This window comes from Cylas formicarius, unplaced genomic scaffold (genome assembly GCF_029955315.1).
Source record: "Cylas formicarius isolate icCylForm1 unplaced genomic scaffold, icCylForm1.1 PGA_scaffold_4__25_contigs__length_36172078, whole genome shotgun sequence".
Classification (NCBI taxonomy): Eukaryota; Metazoa; Arthropoda; class Insecta; order Coleoptera; family Brentidae; genus Cylas; species Cylas formicarius.
The window spans coordinates 33,250,262-33,271,954 of record NW_026844334.1 but is presented as its reverse complement, the minus strand read 5'-3'; the positions used below and the strand labels follow the sequence as shown (position 1 = coordinate 33,271,954).

Below are 21,693 nucleotides of genomic sequence, written 5' to 3'. Positions count from 1 at the left end.
CAGGGCATGCATATTTGGTGGTCTTGATATAAAGGTGTTCGACGTGTTTCTTTAAACGGAAGAGAGTTTAGAGGCAAACAGGACATTTTTTGATATTCGCTTGATTGATTGATACAGTATTATTTTCTGTTAATCAAATATCTTAATTTTAAATTGGTAGGTGGATATCGTAAACATAAGAATACTCGATGCAGTCAAAAAATGTACAGTACATCATAGGATTATGGAAAATCAATTGAATAAAATTCCTAGCTGGAGAGATTAACTTTAAACAGACGGTTATAGTTGTTAATTACTACATAAGTTTAATTTTTCAATTTGAGTAGCAGCGAGTCTAGACTAAAGTAAAGTATTACTAGCGTGTGTGGTTGCAGTGCTTGGGTAAACTTCTCAAACCAATATGGACTTTAAGAAGGTTCTAGTGAGTGAAATAGGAAGGTAGATTCAATATTTTCAAGTTTCAAGTTTTTAAAAATTTCATTTCCGCATTCCAAAAGGATCAACCTGGAAGATTTTTCAACCTGAAGAACCTCTCGGCATCCGATGAGTTATTCCAACAACAGAACATTGGAACAATTGCAAGAAACATGACAAAACTCTTATTTTTTTCGGAAGACTTATTTAATATATTAGTTAATAAGTAAGCCATAAACAAGAAAATGAGGGCTTTGGCGAACCATATTTTAAGCTTAATACACTAATTAAAGGTGTAGCTCATTTTTTTATATTAAAAAAGTGATCAAGTTTCCTTCAATGTTAGAAAATATATTTCTGTGATAAATTAACTATACCGGGTGGCAACGAAAACTACTGTGCACGGCGGAATTTCGAAATGGCTTTAGATAAAAATATATAATGTGCTAAGTTGATAGTTTGATATTTTGAGCTTTGTTATTTTAAATAGAACGAACTGTACATTATTAATTTTAATACAGCCGTTCAAAAATTTACTATCACACTAAAGTGTTGGTTGAGTCTGGTACCTCTAAACTTTTCTTTAATATTTTCCTTGCATTTTTCCTGTTCACCCTAATTTTCTCTTTAACTTGACTGGTGGAAATATTAAACATTTATTTATTTGTGTTTCCACCGACAATAAATGAAGATTTTAAAAATGTTGCACTAGCCACTTAAAGTAAAGCGAACTGTATGAAATTCCATTAGGATACCCTTGCTGATACACTATTTTAAGTTTATTGTAATTGTAATTAATATCTACTTATTCTGATTTTGTAAAATGACTAGTCATATTGTTTTAAATAAAGGAAAACTAAATTGTTTGTTGATAACTATAAATTAAAAATTACTTGCTACACACATGGCTTTTATCATAATTATCATCATAATTGGATGCAGGATAAAAAGTAGGTCAATTTCCAAAAATATTGTTTTTCTAACCAACTAACGAAAAAAATCTAATATTTTGAAATGAATCTGATTTTACAATAAAAATAGTTGTTAAAATAGGTTCGAAATATTTAAGAATTAGACAATTATTCTAATGTTACCTTTGAAGGGTATAAGCATTTTAACTGAAATTCTTAGATATTAAAAGCATAGCAGTAAATAGATAAATTAGCCTTTTAAACTCTTTTTTTATTCTGATATACATTATTTCTGTACACTTGATTGAAAAAAACGGTTTTTATGCCATTTTCGTGCAATAAACGGAGTTTACCAAACACTTTAGATATGTAAAAAATAAACACTATTCAATAAAGTCGAAAGATAAAATAAAATGCTTATGTTAACACTTTATTATGTATTAACGACGTCACATTTACAATGTGGTATTTTGAGATGGGAAAAAGTACTGGATATTTCCTAAAAGTCGTCTGTTTAAAAACTGGAAATTTCTCTCTGTTAAATATAAAACATTATAATAGAGAAGAGAGAAATGTTATAACAAATAGGTGTAAAAAACAAATAGGACAATAGGACAGTTTTAATCTTCTCCTGAAGATGCCGACTTGGTTGGCGAAACGCGCGTCGAGTACGTAAAATTGAGTTTCGGTTTGTGGTAAAACGCGTTATTGTGTGAAGTAGGACAAAGATTTTTCCCATTTTTATAGACCGATTTTTATTATTTCCTCGATCAAGATTTATGTGCTTTTAAAAAACATCCCAGTTAGAATTTTCATTCATTCATTTATTTTTAATTTATAATTGTTGTCTACTGCATTATTAAGCATTATTGTTATTTCTAAATATAACACTAAATTTGTATATATTTTAATTTCTACCTTTGAAGCCTCTAACACTACGGTAATGTTTTATCGAAGTTCGACATTGTCTGCCGTTGTCTGTATGGTCAAATCCATCTCGCTTGCCTTAACCTTGTCTTCGCAGACGCAAATTCAATGTTTCGCAGATTTATCACACCAGGGAAAGCCATAAACAATCTCCAGTTGGAAGTATTGAGGTTACGGTCAGTGGTGGTGCATGTTAGCGGGTCAAGAGTCATGGGACCATTAAGCAATATCTCGGTGGGTTTAGCTGTTTATGATAAAGCTACCCCGAATAATTCTCGTGGAAAATCGTTTTCCTGTTCACGCATGACACGACCGTCGCACCACCAAACCAAAAACTTCAAATTTTTTATACAGGACGTCTGAAAATGATACCTTTCGAAAAATCAAAATTACGGAATTATAGCGAGTCAAACAAAATGAATAATGAATTTTCTTTAAAAACTTCTACATAGCCGAGTAACTTTAAAATAAGCTCCTTTACTAACGTTATTTTTTATTTTGGGGCCAAATTTGACATAAAACCCTTAATACCAAGGGGCCTTAGCTGTCCATGACCGTATAAAAATGTATTTTTTAGGCCTCAACTGAAAAACGGCGATATTTGTTATAAACAGTATATTTTATTGTGGTGTATCAAGAACATTTTCCACACTTCACGCCTCACAATCGCAATGGTTGATAGATTAATATAACTTGGAATGGAGTCTTCCAATTGAAGATTTCTGTTCAACACCCAGTAAAAATTAATTCACGAGTAAATTTTTCAATCATTTCATTTTCTCGATTATGTCTTTATTAAGAGTTGATACTTTCCTGGTACATCTTTTTTAAAGGGTTAAATTTAACAATTAATGGCTTATTTCTTACCAAATAGCCCATTGGGAATAACCGTAGTGCCGACTGTAACAAGATATTAAAACCATATGCAGAAATAGATATTGCTTTATAAAGGTAAATAAATGGAAGAAAAGAATAAATGTAATACAAAAAATAAACGAAATTCGCCACTAAGGCAATGGCAAAATCGAGTTTTTAGAATTTTGTACCTTAAGAAAACCTATAATTCTGCGTTGGATTTAAGTCAAATTTTTCAATAAATCTTATGCAAGTGATAACAACAACAACTTATATCTAAGAAAACGCACAAATTTCGCACAAAATACCAACAAGTATGTAGTTTAACTTTTACACTAACACAATATTAATGGTAGCAGCTAAAAGTCCGTTTAAAATACCTCAAACTCAGTGTTATACTTTTATACACTTGCATTACGAAAACTGTATCGGACATAATAAAAATGAGAAAGTCCTTGTGTTGTAGTAAACTATAACAGCATATTCTACTTCCAAAATAAGCTCTAATTTTCCGTATAAACATATGTCCAGACACGCCCTCTAAGGCTTTATAAGGAATGAGCCTGAAAATTGGTTTATATTAATATTTTAGTAATTTTGCCTTTCTGAATATTATTTAAAAATTATAACTGTAAAATTTGGTCAGTTTAATTGACTTTGAAAGTCAACAAATCTTACATGTAAATCTTAGACTTTTTATTTTTGGCATTCTCTCTCTTTTTTTTGTTATTTACTTTTTTTTCTAATATTTAGTTTACTTTCAGGTATTTGTTGCTTCAAATGTTACAAACACAATAAATTTTTGAGATATTTTTAAAAGCGCTAATGATGTTAAGAATATGAATTTCTGCAATAAATCCTCATCTAGGAAATTATAAAAATGGACCTGTAAAAATGTGTAAGATCTTGGGACTATTTCTTTTTTAATCTTATTTGCTGTAACATGTTCCTTTCCTCTATTTTTTGTATTGTCAGATTGACTTACTGTTTATAGTTCAGTTTTGTTTTTTAAAATATTTAAAACCGTTGTTTTAAATAATAATTGAAATAGCGTACAACATTTCGACTCCCTGAACAGCTGTACAGGGTGGCCCGTTTAGGAGGGGCATATACCTTATTTCGAAACCTACGGGCGTTACAAAAAAAATTAAATACAAAAGTTGTTTCTATTAAAATGACCGTTTTTTGTTTTCCTAATCGTCACTTTTTTATATACAGGATGGTAAAACAAAGATACGCTTTTTTAAATAGAACACCCCAAATTTTATTATATTTTTGGATAGTCGTCTACAAGAAAAAAAGAAAAATACGACATATATGAGTATGGATCTGTGATGCACCGTTTCGAATTTATTAAACTTTTTTCCATTTATTATTTTTACTAAAATAATTTAGGCAATGATCAAATCAAATCAAATCAAAACGATACTTTCCTCGTTTTTTTTTAAAGGAGACAGACTGTATATTACTGGGTTTTCGAATAGACACTTTAATAGCCATTTCAAGTATATAACATAGTACAGGAGAAACACTTCAAAAAAATAATCATTTTCTTAATAATGTAGACCAAATATCTTTCAAAAATATGTAGAAACCTGCTGGTGATAGGCAGATACACAAAATTGATGATATTATTAATTTTTGACCTTGTCGACATATTTTTACAACAGTAGCTTTGAAAACAATAGTAGTTCCATGCTGTGGTAATATTAATGATTTTTTGATAGGTATCAGTGCATTATAATATTTTAAGCGTATTTTCTATTTATTTTATTAAGTTGCATTTTTGTTGAGTTTATTTTGTATAACGTATACGAAGGAGGAAAAAATTGACCTATTAGAATGTTGAATCAATTGAATAACTTTTGTGGTGTTATTTAACAGAAAAAATACGCTTTATTGGAAAATAAAAAATGTGTGAAGTGTGCAATCATTCGATTTTTTAACGAAAATTTCAGAGAGTGGATTGGACAAAACGGAACCATCTCTTGGCCAGCGAGGAGTCCAGATTTGACCCCCATAGACTTTTTTTTTTGGGCACATTGAAAGATAAGGTTTACAAAGATAAGCCGTCAGCAGTTTTGGACGAGCAAATACACTATCTGAATGAAACGAATTACGTCTTAAATACCATTTAGAAATAGCATATACTACTTGTTTTCTTCAAAACGGCGGTCATATTAAAAAACTAATTTAATATATTTTACTTGTAAGTAATATACACTAGTAGTTAATGTTAATTTTTGTAATCATTTCAGGTAGACGCTTAAACGAAGAAAGAGGTAATTTGCGAAATTTGACAACATTGCGAAAAGATTGATATATTGGTTTTAATATGACTTCATAACAATTCTCTAAAACGGTTGTGAACAAATTGATAAGGAGCTTTTATACCAAGTTTTTAATTTTATATGCCAATTTAATTTATGTTATAAAATTGAAATTGCTATTAAAGTGGTTATTCGAAAATCCATTAATATACAGGGTGTCTCATATAAGAAAAATCATTTTGCGAAGCGTGGCAACACGGCGTATTTTAAGAAAATATTTTAAATTTGATCATTGCCTAAAGAAAAGCATTCTGAAGATGATCGCTAATAAGTTCGAAACGGTGCATCAAAGGCCCATACTCATATATATCGTTGAATTTATCTTTGGAAGGACTATCCAAAAAAGCAATAAAATGTAGGGTGTTCTATTTAAAAAAATGTAACTTTGTTTTACCACCCTGTATATAAAAAGTGATGATTATGGAAATAAAAAAAAGCCATTTTAATAGAAACAACTTTTGTATTTTTTTTTGTAACCAGGTTTCGAGATAAGGTATGGGACCCTCTTAAACGGGACACCCTGTACATTAGAGAAATTTCTATTTTTAAAAAGACGATTTTCAGGAAATATCCAGTACTTTTGCTCCTCTCAAAATAACATATTGCAAACGTGACTGCACTAATGCATAATAAACTCTTGCCATTTGGTGTTCATTGTTTATTGTTTGTATATCCAAAATGTTAAAATTAGGGAAACCCCGTTTTTTGCAAGGAACTGATACTATGATAGCTGCCCAAACAGTGATAGAAAACTTATGTAGAAATGAGCTTCTTCCGATTTAAAAAGAAAACGTCTAAATGTCAATACCCACAATAGAATTATTGTAGGCCGTTTTTTTCACCTGTATTTCTCAAAAGTGATATCACTGACCAAAATTTTACACATATGTATTTAATCAGATTCAGGATGCCAAAATTACTAAAAAGCAAAAATTGCAAACTAGTTTTTGACCTGTTTCGGGAATATTAATAAAAACAAATTTTCAGGTCCATTGCTATTAGAAACGTTGGAACAATAGGGCTTCTTTTGGAAGCATAATGTGCTACTAATCTTTGGTCCACTATACAGGGGAAGTATATTACAAGGGTATTTCAAAATTCGATGCCCTCTGTTATATTAAATAATATTAATATAACTTTATTTACGGCAATCCGAATTTGTTTTCCATCATAACTGCAGAACTAGTTCGTTTAAGTATAGGAACGTATTCGATAGAACTTGTTATTAACTTATCGTTTTGACTATAAAATAAATTTAAAAAATTTAATTCACAAAGAAAAATCCATGTTTGTGGTTGACAAATGTTTAATATTAAACTTATTGTTTCTGATACATTCCAAAATTTGCCGAAACTTCTGTTGCTAGTACTAAAGTTATTTACTGGCAATTAATTTTTATATTTACTTAATACTATTTGTTCATAAATAAAATAATTAAATTTTTATCATATTAATTTACTAATACACGTTCACATAGATCAACGAATCATTCATTCCCTAAAATTAAGTTATCGTCACAAAACTTCAGAAAATAAGAGTCTACTTGCAAACTGATTTACATAGCAGTAGAAAGACTGATTGTTTTCATTATAAACATTAAGACATTTACATTACATCAATACATCACATTGCTACAAAAAATTATGTAACAATACAACAAATTTTGAACTTAACATACATTTTTACAAAGCTTCGCATGGATTTCACTGTACTTAGATATATTTATTGAGTCCAAATCAATAGGCAAACTTTGTTTTGGGGGACCGCCATATGGGAAGTTACAAACAATTGTATTTGGCAACATGACTTCCCATAGACACGCTTGAGACATCACCTTCTTAAGATTAGTAAGAAAAATTGATTGACATTTCGCACAAGGTAAGCGGTTGTTACTGTGCGACAAGGATTAATTATTTTATGGAAATTAGAATCACAATGCCGAATAAACCTTGTAAAATAGAAGGAAACGCTATCTATTATTAAAAGATCTTAGGGTCTTAAAATCCAATCAATCAATGGCAGTACAGTATACAGGGACTCACTGCAATGGCATGTATGGTTTTCGATAAACAAAACCTTTTTAATACAGTTACTTGGATTCGATTTTTATTCAAAAGGGACGTTTTCCGACTTAATATCACGTCGGCAAGCCAGGAAATCATGGTCATCACGAAAATGATGTTACAGTATAGTAAAATATCTCGAAGACTTTCTGCTAAAATTTCGAAATGCGCAAAGTATCACATTGTCGTCAGACACTTCGGGCTTTTCGGGTATTTTAATCACTGGTTTGCGAGTGATCAGAGTTGTCAGTGCTGAGGGTAACATCACCTCTTCTTTAATTTGTTTGTGTATTATTTTTCCAAGCACATTTGAGAATGCGGATAACGTATTGTGATATATTTTAATTTAGGTAATGGAAGGAACTCATAAAATGTCCTAATCTAAGCGAATAGGATTTTATCCGCGAAAATGCAATAATATATATGGTGTCCCATTTATAATTTCAATGTTGAAGCGGCAACGTCGCAGCATTAAAAATATTTTGTATCGAAAGAGCATCGCGGACAAAATTTTTAGAACAATCGAATGTACCGCCGTAAAGGTCTAAGGCACCATCAACCGTGAAACACCCTGTATATATTTTTTCATAATTTTATCAGGAAGATGAACTAAATTTTTTTTTAATAATCATTTTCATCCTCCTTTTTGTCAATATTTATGACCAAATTTGTATTTCGTTTAAATGATTGTGCATTGGTTTGGCAAATAAAACATTTATATATTATTACTATTGTTTTTATTATCATTAATATTATTATCAATTATTATTATTGTAATTATTATTGTACCATACCATACATTTTATAGCAGTATATGCCCAATGATACTCACCCTCTCCGATTTACCCCCCGTTATTTGTGGTTTGGAGTGTATTTTTGAATGCAAAATTGATTTTTATGATCCGGATAATCAAAAATACTATTCAACTTGTTTGGTTCTTTTTCTTTATGAAAACATATACATTACATAATAATACCTAACTAGTGCGTTAATATGTAACAATTTATGGAAATACAGTACATTTGTTATACTAATAGAACAAAATTTAAATATACTAAAACAACGTATAATTATGGTATTATTACATACGCGGAAAAAATAAATAATTCTATAAACAAATATACATAATTATATAATAACGAAAAATTTATGTTTAATGTTCACCTCTTCTCTCTGATTTTGATCGATTTTTCTTTTCCTCTTTATTTGTTCTCTTGTCGTTTGCTCTAGACTGAGCAACCTTTACATGTTCTTCCTCAGCTCGATCACTTTTTTCCCCTTCCTTCCCCTTTTCTTCTCCGTGCTGAATTTTCCGTCCATTTTTCGAATCCCGATGAGTATCATGCTCTAGACGATGATGGCTATCCTTGTCTTTTTCTTCTTTCGGCGATTTTTTGTCTTCCTTCCTTGCTTTAGACTTTTCTTCTTTATCTAATTTTGTAGTATCGACTTTGATGTCGTCTCGCTTTCTATCCTGCGACGTATGGTGAGACGGTGGACGTAATGGTACACTCTTTACAGATGGGGCATCACTACTGCTATCTCCTTGTGCTATTGCAGTAGACGATTTGGATACTACGCCGGAAGTAGACCATGTTACAACAAGTGCAGCAATGCACACCTACAAGTTAAAAAGACAATGATTATGAAACATAATGTTATAAGTTATAATTTATACATATTCCTACACATGAATTGCTAACTGCAGAAAGGCAACAGTCACATTTAAAAAATTCTTAAGAAAACGAAATAAACTTTTTAAAGGAACTGTAGTTTAATTCAATTTTTTTGCAGAACTTTTTTCATTTTGTTTGTTTTTTTATTGATTTGCTGTCAAAATTGACAGATGGAGCCGACGTTTTCTGCATTAAAATAAAAGCACAAGCATTTACTATGACTCTCTCGAATGAAATCACATTTTTTTCACAAAGACTAAACTAACTAAGAAATATAAAATAACAAATTAACGTCGTATCTAAAATATCTTCGGACATGTTTTTTTTCTACTCCCGTCTGTAAAATACCTAATTACCCACCGATCTACCGCGCGGGAAGCGTCATTTTACCACGTCAGTTTCGTTTCCCACGAATCCGAGCCACTTCGGACATTTCCGGGATTTTACCGCACGGATTTGGGAGCAATCGGATGTTTTCAGAGATATTTAGACGTTTGTCAATTCTGACGGTCATGCCAGTGAATGTATTCCTGTTGTTTTGCGAAAATAGACCCAAAAACGAAGGGTCGTAGAAAAAGTATAATATGCAACACACTCGGTAAACTTTTTAACTCACTCATTTATTAAAAACTCGCTCCGCTCGTGTCAAATAAACTCATGAGTCAAATACCGTTTACCGCACTTGTTGCATAATATACTATTATTGTGTTCAATATGTAGGTCTTTTTTTTCTTGGTTTAGGCTTTTTTATACAATACGTTATTTCTTCTAAATTAGTTCGATATATTCCTGCACAGTACAAATGTAAAGTAATATTTGTATATCTTTGAATCAGCTCAACCAAACTCATTGAAAAGCGAATCATTGTATTGTTTTTATTTTGCGCACAGCAATTATCGCAAAAAATATACAATCTTGTATACTTCTTATTCTCTTTCTCATCTACGTAATGTTGAAAAAAGGAACAAACCTCATCCGCGTTTTTACCCACCTCTACTTGATGACATTCGTAGCAAGACATATTTTTGGTTTTTTAATTGTGAATTCCAAAGTTACAAATGGTCAGCTGGCGAAAATAATATAGATCCTGTACAATTTCCTAATACATCATCGTCCTCTTCACAAAGTTTGCTACGTCTCTTGCGAACCATAAGGTCAGTGATTGCTACCCTACTAGCATTTTCTTTCAGAGTCTCACTTTTAATTTTTGCATTGAGCTTCCCACAAGTACTACAAATATCCTTCACGAGCGACCAATATTTAAATCACAGTTTTCTTAAAAATGGGACTATAAAAATTTGTAAGAAATGTTATTACTCCGATGTCTTTGTTGAAACATTTCCAACATTGTTTTTACAGATAACACACGCTAACAAAGATTTTCTAATTCGCTATTTTTCATATTTTTCGAGTTATAGGAATTTAATTTCTAAAACAGTGTTTTTTTTTTGTTTTTATCACGCAACATTTTGGAATTCATTTTTGAGATGTCATATTTATTATTTTAATAATAGGAACATTACATAATATTCTAAAAATTGAAATTACTACGCCACTGACATAAATTCTCAGAATAATTCTACAGAATATCAGCGAAGCGAATTTTAATAATGGAACCAGGCGATGAGCCAATCGATCACCATGATGCATTCTGCATGTGCAATGTTCGTGGTTATAATACTAAAAATTTGAAAAATAATGTTTATCCCAACCTCAAGCCTGCAATTAGGCCAGTACCACACTGCCCAGATGTTTCAATACCTGAGAATCCAGTCAATTTAGAAGATACCACCAGTTTTTCTGAACGTGAAATGGTTAAAGATACCCTACGCGATGTTGGTGATATACGGAGTTATTTTGATAATCAGCACTTAATGATCTAATGAGAGACTTAGGTGTACCTAAGAATCTTTCCGAAATTTTAGCATCTAGACTATTTTGAACAAAGTGCTTCACTTGTTTATTGCACCGATATTCCTAATCTAATAATACTTTATATTACTTGATACAGATTACAATTCTGAGGACTGGATTCTTTTTATTGACTCACCCAAGATTTACCGAAGATCAAGGCTTTGTGAATACGATGATCGAATGATGTTATAAAAGGTTTTTTAGGAAACAACAAATATCTAAATTACAAAGACGTTGTAGAAAACACGTTCTAGAAATTTAGGGAAATGGGATTCAAAACCAGTATAAAACTACACTTTTTACACTCACATCTGGACCACCTTCCCGAAAATATTGGTGCCGTGAGTGAGAAGCAAGGTGAGAGGTTCCAATATAAAATATCAAAAAGGGACAATCCGGCCAAGAAAATCCACAAAATAAATTAACCATTGTTTGAGACTCTGTTATTTAATTTGGATTTTTTCCTTCGGTTTTTGTTCTTGTACTAATAAAAAAAATGTTAAAATCAACCGATATTTTCATTGACTAATTCTTTTAATGTTGATAAAAATCCTTACGAGATAGAGGAAAATGCTTATCATATTTAAATTTAGAATGCCTAAATTATACACACTCAAATATCAGATCGAAATCAACTGTCAAAAATATAAAATATTTGACAGTTGTGTGTGATAGTGATTTCGGTTTACTAATAACTGAGACAACAGGGTTGCTGTCATTCTCCTTCTTAAAATTGTATGTATTTCTACCAAGCTTTGCAAGCGCAAATCTTATTGATCCTCGTTTTCAAAAATAAAATGACCGAAGCATGTTTTTCCTTTGCACTCAAACCACTTAAATATTTCTTGTAGCAACTAAGAGAACAACAATTACTATGCCACTGGCAACTAGAAAAATAAAAAATACTTATAATTCATTATTCATCTCCAGAAATCAATTTTGCAGGAATAACTTTTCATAATAATTTGCACAACTTGCACTTTTGCATTCCTGATAATATTTATCTTATAATTGTCACTATTTATAACACCTATTTTTTTGTCGGTCTATCTGATTTACTTTCTGAGTTCGAAATCATTTCAAGCTCTAAGCCAATACCACACAAGCACGTGTTATTTTATAAATTAAGAAATAATCAAAGAAGGTAATCTACCTGGGACTAAAGGAGGTACTTATATAAATAACAACGCCAGATTTTCAACAATATCGGCAAAAGAAGGTTTGAAATATTAATAAAATTGGATTTCACAACACCCTTTATAACGAAAATACGGATTCACTTGCTTTACCTCTCGGAAAATTGATGTATTGAGTTCCGTACTTTATTAACTTTATTCACTTAGCAAAAATCGTTTTTGACGGCGCATTATTTCCAAAAAATTAGGTTGTCACGCAGACGGCACTGATATTTTGGTAGAGCAGCTAATGATTTTCCTCTCATGTCTCCACATTTCTCTCTCTACAGTATATTTAAAACTATTTAATTAATTAATTTAAAAATTATTTAATTGATAGAATAACCCAACTAGTGACCACAATATTTATGAAGAATATAGCTCGTTTAATTTTCTTTGCATACGCACATATACTTTGATCTTGTGGTGGTGGATATAAAAAAATATATTTGGGATAATAGATTACCACAGCTAATTTCAACTGTGATTGAATCTGAGTGGAGTCTCCGAGGTTTTAGTATGTTAATTTACTTTGGGAATACTAATTCCCAATTCGTAAAATATTTTTTGCACACTTCCAATGCTGCCAATGTACCGTGCGTTCAATTTATCTTGATAATATTTTAATTGGCTGTAACTTTTATGTTTTTAGAGATATCAAAGTAAACAAAAAAACAAAAGGTAGGGTTAGTAGGCAAGTCTTCCAAGTGACGTATAAAACAAAACACTATCAATTTTCTGACATATAAGACTACATATTTTTTTTTTAATGGAGCAAGCTGTATATTATATATGTGTTTAATAGCGTATCCTATTCCGATTACAATGATGTAACGCACTTTATATTTTAGTCCACTCGTTTTGACAAATTGTCAAAAATAGGAATTTTTTATATAATTTCAAAGAGTGCCATGACTGACTGCAACAACAATAATTATTTACAAATTGAAGTAGAGCAAAAACACTAAAAATGACAAGACACACTAAAGTAAAAAAATCTTTAACCATTCTAAATACTGCTGTATGTGACCACAATTTTCCTGAACACATTTCTCATATACTCAAAAGAAATACTTCATTAAAGTTATGTCAGGGCTGTTGGCTGACCTATCCAACCCCTGGGATATTCCATGTTAAGAAAATTTCTTACTGCCATATAATTAGCGCTGATATATTTATGTTGTTCTATTTGGTGCTCTAAGTGTTGCAAATAAATAATAATCTTCAGTTAACTTTTGATCTGTAAATATCAGAGGCAAAATATGCCCATCTATGACACCACACCATACATTCATTAATTGGTACCCCTGGGTTTTTATTTCGTGTATTTGTCTAGGATTATCTATAGACCAATATAGCGTATTTTGTCTATTACAACCCTTTGTTGTAGTGAACGAACTTTTACCAGTCCATAAAATGTTTTTCCCAAAATTGTTATTCTCATTATGTCTATTTAAAACATCTAAACAAAACTGCAACCTACTTTAACGTTGTTCTTCATTTAGTTTATCGAGTTTTCGTTAGTGAAATGGTTAGTTAGAAATTTAAATGCATTATATTAATGTTCTTTCAAAGCTGAGTGGATTGTTCTCTGAGAAACACCTGTCTCTTAATATACTCTAGTATTAGAGGAAACTGGATGTGCCTTTTAGAGTTTAACACGTTACCGTTTTCTGCAAATTTGTTTGCAGGCTTGGAAATATCTGTTTTGAAGGAACTCGGTACTCTGGATAAAGTATAATATACTGACGACGCGATGCGGTTGCACTTTGGTTGTTCAGAAAGTATAGTTAATATCACTCCTTTCACGGATGTTTATTTTACCATCAACGGTGTTTACCAATATGTCAAACATAAAAATATTCTTAATTGTCAGGCAAGGCACTTTTTGAAATTATATAAAAATTTCCTATTTTTGCAAATTTTTCAAAAACGAGTGGATTAAAAGTGTGTTATAATCGGCATAAGATATTCTATTAAACATATGTATAATATACAGGGTGTTCCATTAAAAAAATATATGATGTAGGCTTATGTGTCAGAAAATTGATAGTGTTTTGTTTTATACGTCACTTAGAAAAAAATTTGGCTACTAACACTACACTTTGTTTTGTTTTTTTTACTTTAAGATCTTTAAAAACAAAAAAGTTGCAGCCAATTAAAATGTTATCAAAATAAATTGAACGCACGGTGCACTCGATAAAAAGGAGACCGTACACCTGGCTTGCTGACTACACCAATGAGCGAATCAATTCACAGTAATTTTTTCAAGTAAGAACATTTATATGATTCGCAAAAGAGACTTTGGTATCAATTATTATTGCCAGGTCCTTAACTTCACTTACTTGCTCTAATGCAATGTAAATTGTTTTACGTTTGAATTCAATGGTTGAAGTCTTATACAAAATGCGTTTAAATTTGTCGAATGAAAATTTCTGCAAATCCTAGGATTTGGATATCGCCTGATATTGGAATGTTAATTTTAATTTTTTGTGCTGTTTAATAATATCGTATGCTTATCGTAGAATGCTTAGAATATCCTGCGAAAGACGAACAAGACACCAGAGCTTATGCACCTCATATAATACATAAATTTTGGCGACGTTATGAAAATCCAAAAATACGAATAGATCCGTCTTATCATCGAAGGTCAAATCAATAAAAAGAGGTGCCAAGAAGAAGGCGCAACTCCGGGCCTAAAAACCTACGACACTGGACAAATATTACCCCCCTTTAAATATTTAGAGCCACCACATATGGGATTAAATGAGCAAATGTCCTTTAGAAGAAAAAGATTTTTTTTTCTGTGTCTGTCTGTCATTTGAAAATTCTATGAATATCAACTACCTGAACAATATATGCAAAAGCATTCAACAGAGTCTCTTGGAGAGTAAAGGACTTTGCTAGTGCACATCACCCTGAAATGCGCTCGGTGTTCTAAAAATATCCTTCCAGAAGTCTGGCAATGAAGGATTGAAAAATGAAGGAACACGATCAGGACCACTAGCAAGTTTTGACTTACAGACCTTAATCATCAAATACTGACTTGAAATTATTTTATTATTGATTTAGATACATCGAATTTGATCTGTTTAGCTTACTGCCATGTTTGCACTGCATACGAGGCTCCTGAGCTATCTTTTACTAATTTTCTCACTGTAGCATATTTACTTTACTGTAGACTGTTTATTTTATTTTAAGAGATTAACTTTTCAATAAAAAAATGTTTGAGGTCAGGTGAAAACCTGCTAGGAAAATTAGAGCTGAAAATAATAAATTATATTGTAAAAGTTCTCTTAAGCTGAATTGCTAACAAGCCCTTAAAAAATACAGTAAACGGAGGCTAGAAAATCACTTATGGTTTATACCTTAAGTTTTTATTGGTTAAGACAAAAAATTATGCTGTTTATTAATTAAATTATATTAATTAATTAATTAAAAACATTGAAAATGTTTCACCTGATTAATTGAATTTCTCTGCGTTTTTATACCTAAATAAATCTAGTATTTATATTAAAATTACGGTTTTAACTTACCAGTTTCAACATAATTCCAAACCTTAATGACGGTCGACACAAATATCTACTCTGGTGCAATAAACTACCGTTTATGCCTTGATTAAACAGATGAATTTATTTATATTTGTCCTGCCGCCCCGCTTAAACCAAATTAAATTCAAACCTTTTCATATGATTAATTAGATATTTACCTTGATGTTGAATTTCATTGATTTTGTTTTACGGTTCAGCGGTAAAAAAAAACTGGTGATTAAGTAATTTGCCAACGCGTTACGCACTATGTGTGTTTGTCGAATTGAAATTAACACGGTTGAATGCGAAGCTATCTATACCTTATACTCCGTCGTAAAATCAATTAAATAAAGAAATTATTCAATAACAATCCAAAATAATAATTGACGACGCATTCAAAAAAAAGGTATTGAAAGAAAAAACACACAAAATAGCAGCAATAATCCATTTCTTAAAAAAATAATTTACAATGCCAGGAATCATTAGACAGGGTTGACACCTTACAAGATATATCGCAAAGTACAGATAAAATATAATGATAGCCTCCGATACATTCCGTACTTCAGTTTTTTAGACCTACACATCTCCAGTCGTTCCCAAAAAGACGAGTTTGGTGAATGAAAGTTGGTGAATAAAAATTGTTATAGAGATGGGTAGATAATTGAGACATATAAAGAGCTTTATTGCTTTAACCATTATTAACAAAAAAATTACAAAATTATATCCCGAATTAAACTTGGTAGCAAGAGGCTTAAAAACCTCTCTGTCTTTTAACAAGGCAAAATTTTCACTATTGAAGAAGGATGGTCAATTACTGTCCTAGTATAAATTTAAGGCAGAAATAAGAGCATAGTTCTGGAAATTAAAAAGCGTTATGGGCAAGAAAGGTCGTTGAAAGGAAAGCCGGGTTCCCGTAGTTCTAAAATTTGCACTCCTCATGAAGATTCTATGCTTCTCGACCCCTGAAAAGAGACAGTCCCTTGAAAATAGCGAGGCTATAAATAATACACTTTCGTGGCACTCGGCTTACCTCATTCTTTATTTTTTAATTGGTTTATCCGTTCCATTATATTAGAGACAAGATAAGGGCTAAACAGACTTTTCTAACAGTTGAATGGTTGGGACTTCATCCCAAGATATTCTTCTCTTTTCTGGTCCACCGTCTCTGTCATTTACTAATCATCATGTTTTTGGACTTTTCTTGGTTAAGTACTAAGTCGAATTCTAGGCTCGCAGCCTTGTCTTACCCCACGAGAAATCTCGATCTGATCTGATATTTCGATGTCTACTCTTACTAAAGATTTTTGAACCCAACACTGATTATCACCATCTTTTAGCGCTTCTATCATTTTCTCATCTTAGCATTTGTCAATTACCTTTGTGGAAGTCAAGAAGCACGTGTATACATCGCAGTTGAAGACGCTGATATCCTGGAATTATCTTTGGATGACAAAATGTGCTTCACAGGTTCCCGAATCTGAAAACCGAACTGCACGACACTCATATTTTCTATACACTTGCACAATTTTCAATGAATGTTTTTTGTTAATAGTTTTAACCCATGTAACAACTTCAGAGGAATATCATCTAGTACACGAGTTTTGCCATTTTTAACAAAATTTATGACATATTGTATTCTGATTAGTTAATCTCTAGCCCTTCTGCGTATTGGGGTTTTAATATGCTTAAATAGTTCTGCAATATTTCAATATAGGAATTAAGTTCTTCTTGAGTATCCATTATGGTACTTCCAGTGCTGGTGAATGATATTATCCAAAGTATTCTTCCTAGATGTTACGAAAGACTCCTTCATTTCGTTGTGCTTATTAAATATGTCATGTTTTATCTCCAGTTGTTCAACTTCATGGCATTTGTTGTTCATCCATTCCTCATTTGCTTGTCTAATTTTTAATTCTTATGTGTTGTTGTACTACAGGCACTTGGACTTTTAAAAGGATGTACACGCCGGAAAAAATGCATAATATAAAACATGAAATGAACAAACTAGATAGGGACATCTGGAGTATTTGCGAGACAAGATAGCCCAGCAGTGGAAAGACAAAGGTCGGCGACACAGTATTATTATACGGCGGAAAACTAACGAGCTGGTCGATTCTCAAATTCGACGATAAAATTTAAAGAGAAATTCAAATATTTTAGTCAGAAATAAAGCAACTACTACTATACTATACTATATTATATACTATACTACACTACCAATATACAAAACATGATGAAGTAAGCCTAATTCTGGCACTCCCTAAGATACGTTTTTCCATTAAAAAAAAACTAATAACAACCTCCCATTCTTAGGTATCCTTATCAGTAGAAAATCAGACCTAACATTAGGTCATTGTGTTTACAGAAAACCTGCGCACATAGAACGATACCTTAATGCATTGTCACATCACCATCCGACCCAAAATCATCGGTTATCAACTCTCTTTTTTACAGATCAGTAAAACTATCTCAGTCCGAGTCATGGAACCCAGTATTAAAACACCTTACCTCTGCTCTTCTCTGTAATAATTTCCACATTAAAGATATTAAGCGTTCCATCACAAAATACACTTCACCACAAACCTTCCAATAGCAATGAAAACGAAAGCAATCCCACAGTAGCCACTGCTGTCCTTCCTTATATTCAAAATATCACTGACCACATATCAAAAGTTCCAGATTTACCACTTGTCCAAAAATCTCTCAACATCTTCGATCCGTCAAATAGAAAATTCCATTTGAGATGCCAAGAGTTTACAGCATTCCATGCATATGCGGCAAAGAACACATTGGAGAGACCGGACGAAAAATATCAGGCTAGGTTTAAAACGTGAAAGAGTCTGAAGATTACGATAAATAAACTCATCAGTAGTTGCCGAACACAATCACGAAACAGGACATAAAATTTTATTCGATAAAACTAAAATTCTTGCATGTAATCAATTCTTCTACCAACCAAAAATCCGAGAGTCTATAGAAATCTATAAGCAGCCTAACAATCATAACCGCGACTCAGGGCTCTACCTGTCAATATTTGCATCAGTAATCCGAGATGGTGTTTATGCCACTCATTTAGCTCTGCCCCCCTCAAACAATATAAAACCAGGTACAGAGTCAAATGCGAGTCAGTTTCAGTCAAGCTCTGAAGAAGGCAGCAGGATGATTGGCCAAACGTTCGCTAGTTCTTTGTCAGGAGGAGAAATTGTTTGCTTCTAACACCTGGTTCAAATTACTACCCGGACGATTTTATCACTTGAAGTCACCAAGAGACACACCCGAATTCAGAAACCAAATTGATTTCATATTAGCCCAAGATATAAAGAAACTGTGTTTAATAAACATACCCACTGTCAGATGTTGGTTCGGACCATAATCCAGTTATCGCCAAGATCAGACTGCGACTAAAAAAATGAAAAAAATCTTCAGAATGCCAGATTTAAACTTCCTATGAGATAAATGGAGGATAGAGTAAAGTTTTGCACTCACAAAATCTACAAAATGCACAGAGAAAACGTGAAGAAAATGCAAGACATTTGGGAGCAACTCAAAATCTCATGAACCACTAGTGGTCGTAAACAACGATCAACAGCAACATGGATAGCCGATAAAATATTACTGCTAATGGTCGAATAGAAGAAAGCTTAAAAAAATGCGCCGAGTTCCGCCAATCATGAGTGACATATTGTAATTATTTCTAGAAGTAATGCGAACCGCATAAAAAGAATGCGACCAAGACGTCAATGGCAAAACAGTTGGGTTTTTGGGGAGGGCTAGGAACCCGTGAGGCGTTTTTTGCATTGTCGATCTTAACTGCAAAAAACCAGAGACCACCGAAAGGTATATGTGTTTTAGCGATTACACCAAAGCTTTTGAATTTCCAAGCATAAAGAGCTGCTAGAAATACTTAAAAGAACGATATAAAGATCATACAGAATTTGTACGAACACCAAATAGCTTCAGTAAATCTCGCTAGTCATGAAACGAAAAAAAGTGCATATTAAATATCTATTAAGTCAGGGTGTAGACTTAGTCCAATGTTGTTTAATATATACTCCTAGGCCTTGAAAAACGCACGATGGCATAAGCAACAACAGACGATATGCAAACGACACAGTCATAATTGTAATAAAAGTAATCGGATAGGGCTGCAAATAAACATAAACAAGACAAAAACTCTTGTAATAAGCCGAAATCCGAACCAGCTACATTAGAATACACGAGACAACTAATGCAGAAGTTTAGATATTTGGGATATTGGATTGGTGAAGATCTAAATCTAAATCCATGAATTTGCCAGACTAATTGTCAAACTTTAGTAAATGGAGCAAGTACCTGAAGAAGAAAATTTACTACTCCTACATATCTTTTTATATGCATTCTTGACCTTCCAAAGTTCTTCCATCTGTGATTTTGTTTATTATCCAAAGCTAATTTTTATGTTCTTTTTTTGTTGTTAGTAAGGGTTTGTTTTACTAATAATCTTGTGTTCACTTCGTAAAATATTTTTAAGTGTTACTTCTTTTAATGATCTCCAGGGAAGAGTTTGGCCCAACTAATACACTGCCTCAAGTGACCTAGTAACAAGGCTCAATAATCAATATTTAATTTGTTCACATTTTTATAAAATTAATATAATAATAACCATATTAAATATTTATTAAATATTATTGTTATAACCATAATTAACAGTAACATTAACAAAGTTTTGGTTAGTTGCAATGGAATAACAGGTCATTAAGTTTCTGCCGATTGAACATTTTAAAGCCAGCGTGACCTAACCAGATATGGTGAAACATGAGCTCTACATCAAACTCCATATACCAGCTTAAAGTTGAGCTTTTTTAATACGATACTTCTCTATATTATCCAGATAAGTATTCATGTCTGTTACAATAATTGAACTGTGATAGTGCTAGAGTATTCACTATCCTGTGAGAGACACATTTTAATGTGTTTTGTAAATTTTATTCAAGAATCTAGAGTAAGTCCTAAACATTTGCAACTGCTACAAAAAGGCAAAACGGAGTTCTTTATATAGAATTTTACTTTGCTTTTAACATTATGAATTTGATTGACATTTCCAAATATCATCACTGAGGATTTATTAGGCCTAAGTACGAGCAAATGTTGATTGACAGAATAGTAAAATCTATTTAAATCAGAAAAGTACAATTAAGTGTTGTCGGCATATAGACGATAATTACAAAACTGCTATAATATTGTACACTTGAACCTAAAAATCGCAAAACAGAAGTTGACCTAAAATACTAAAGTACTCCCTAGTTAACAGTCAAGTGCCCAGAGGTTAATACGATAAGTAGTACTTTTTGTGTTCTATGATTTATCATGTCAAAGGCTTTGCTAAAATCAAGTAAAATCAATTAATTTTGTTGTCTTCAAAATACTGGAAATATTGACAAATGCTTCTATTTGCTTGTACATTATTTACGAGAAAAATATTTTCGGGAAAATATCATATTCTCGGATTTGAACATATAGAAGTGAAAGAAATTAAATACCAAACTATTAGTTTTCGCTCTAAGAGGTTTTGATATAAACGCTTTTTTCTCTAGAGAGCCGGTTGGAAAACCTAGGCACTAGGTTCTCCAACCACTAGGTCGACAAGTCAATCCCCATTGGTGAGCCTTAGAGAGTGCGTACATACTAAAAATTTAATGGTCATGAGGGGTGGCACTCGTTCTAGTAGCAAGTTTAAGTAAATAGTATTATATTAGCATGTGGTCAACTTTTTGAGAACCATTTTTGACAGGAACGTATCCCTCTCGAATTAGGGGGGAACCCTTTTTGATATAACGTGACGGCATGAGAAATTGAATACGTTCTTGGAATATTTAAAAATAATAAGTTCCCTGGGCTTGATGCCATTCCTTATGATT

At 32.0% G+C, this 21,693-nt stretch overlaps 2 protein-coding genes across 2 annotated transcripts in view; one reads left to right on the top strand and one right to left on the bottom strand.

Moving 5' to 3' along the window:
- Positions 1-21,693, top strand: part of LOC132700385 (neuropeptide SIFamide receptor-like) — a 419,618-nt gene that overhangs the window by 314,578 nt on the left and 83,347 nt on the right. The window lies entirely within an intron of this gene.
- Positions 8,429-15,924, bottom strand: LOC132700387 (cylicin-1-like). Its single transcript, XM_060667662.1, has 2 exons — positions 15,803-15,924; positions 8,429-9,122 (listed from the first exon to the last, which is right to left on the bottom strand). The coding sequence occupies exons 1-2, from the start codon at positions 15,812-15,814 to the stop codon at positions 8,655-8,657; spliced, it is 480 nt and encodes a 159-aa protein (XP_060523645.1). The 5' UTR covers positions 15,815-15,924; the 3' UTR covers positions 8,429-8,654.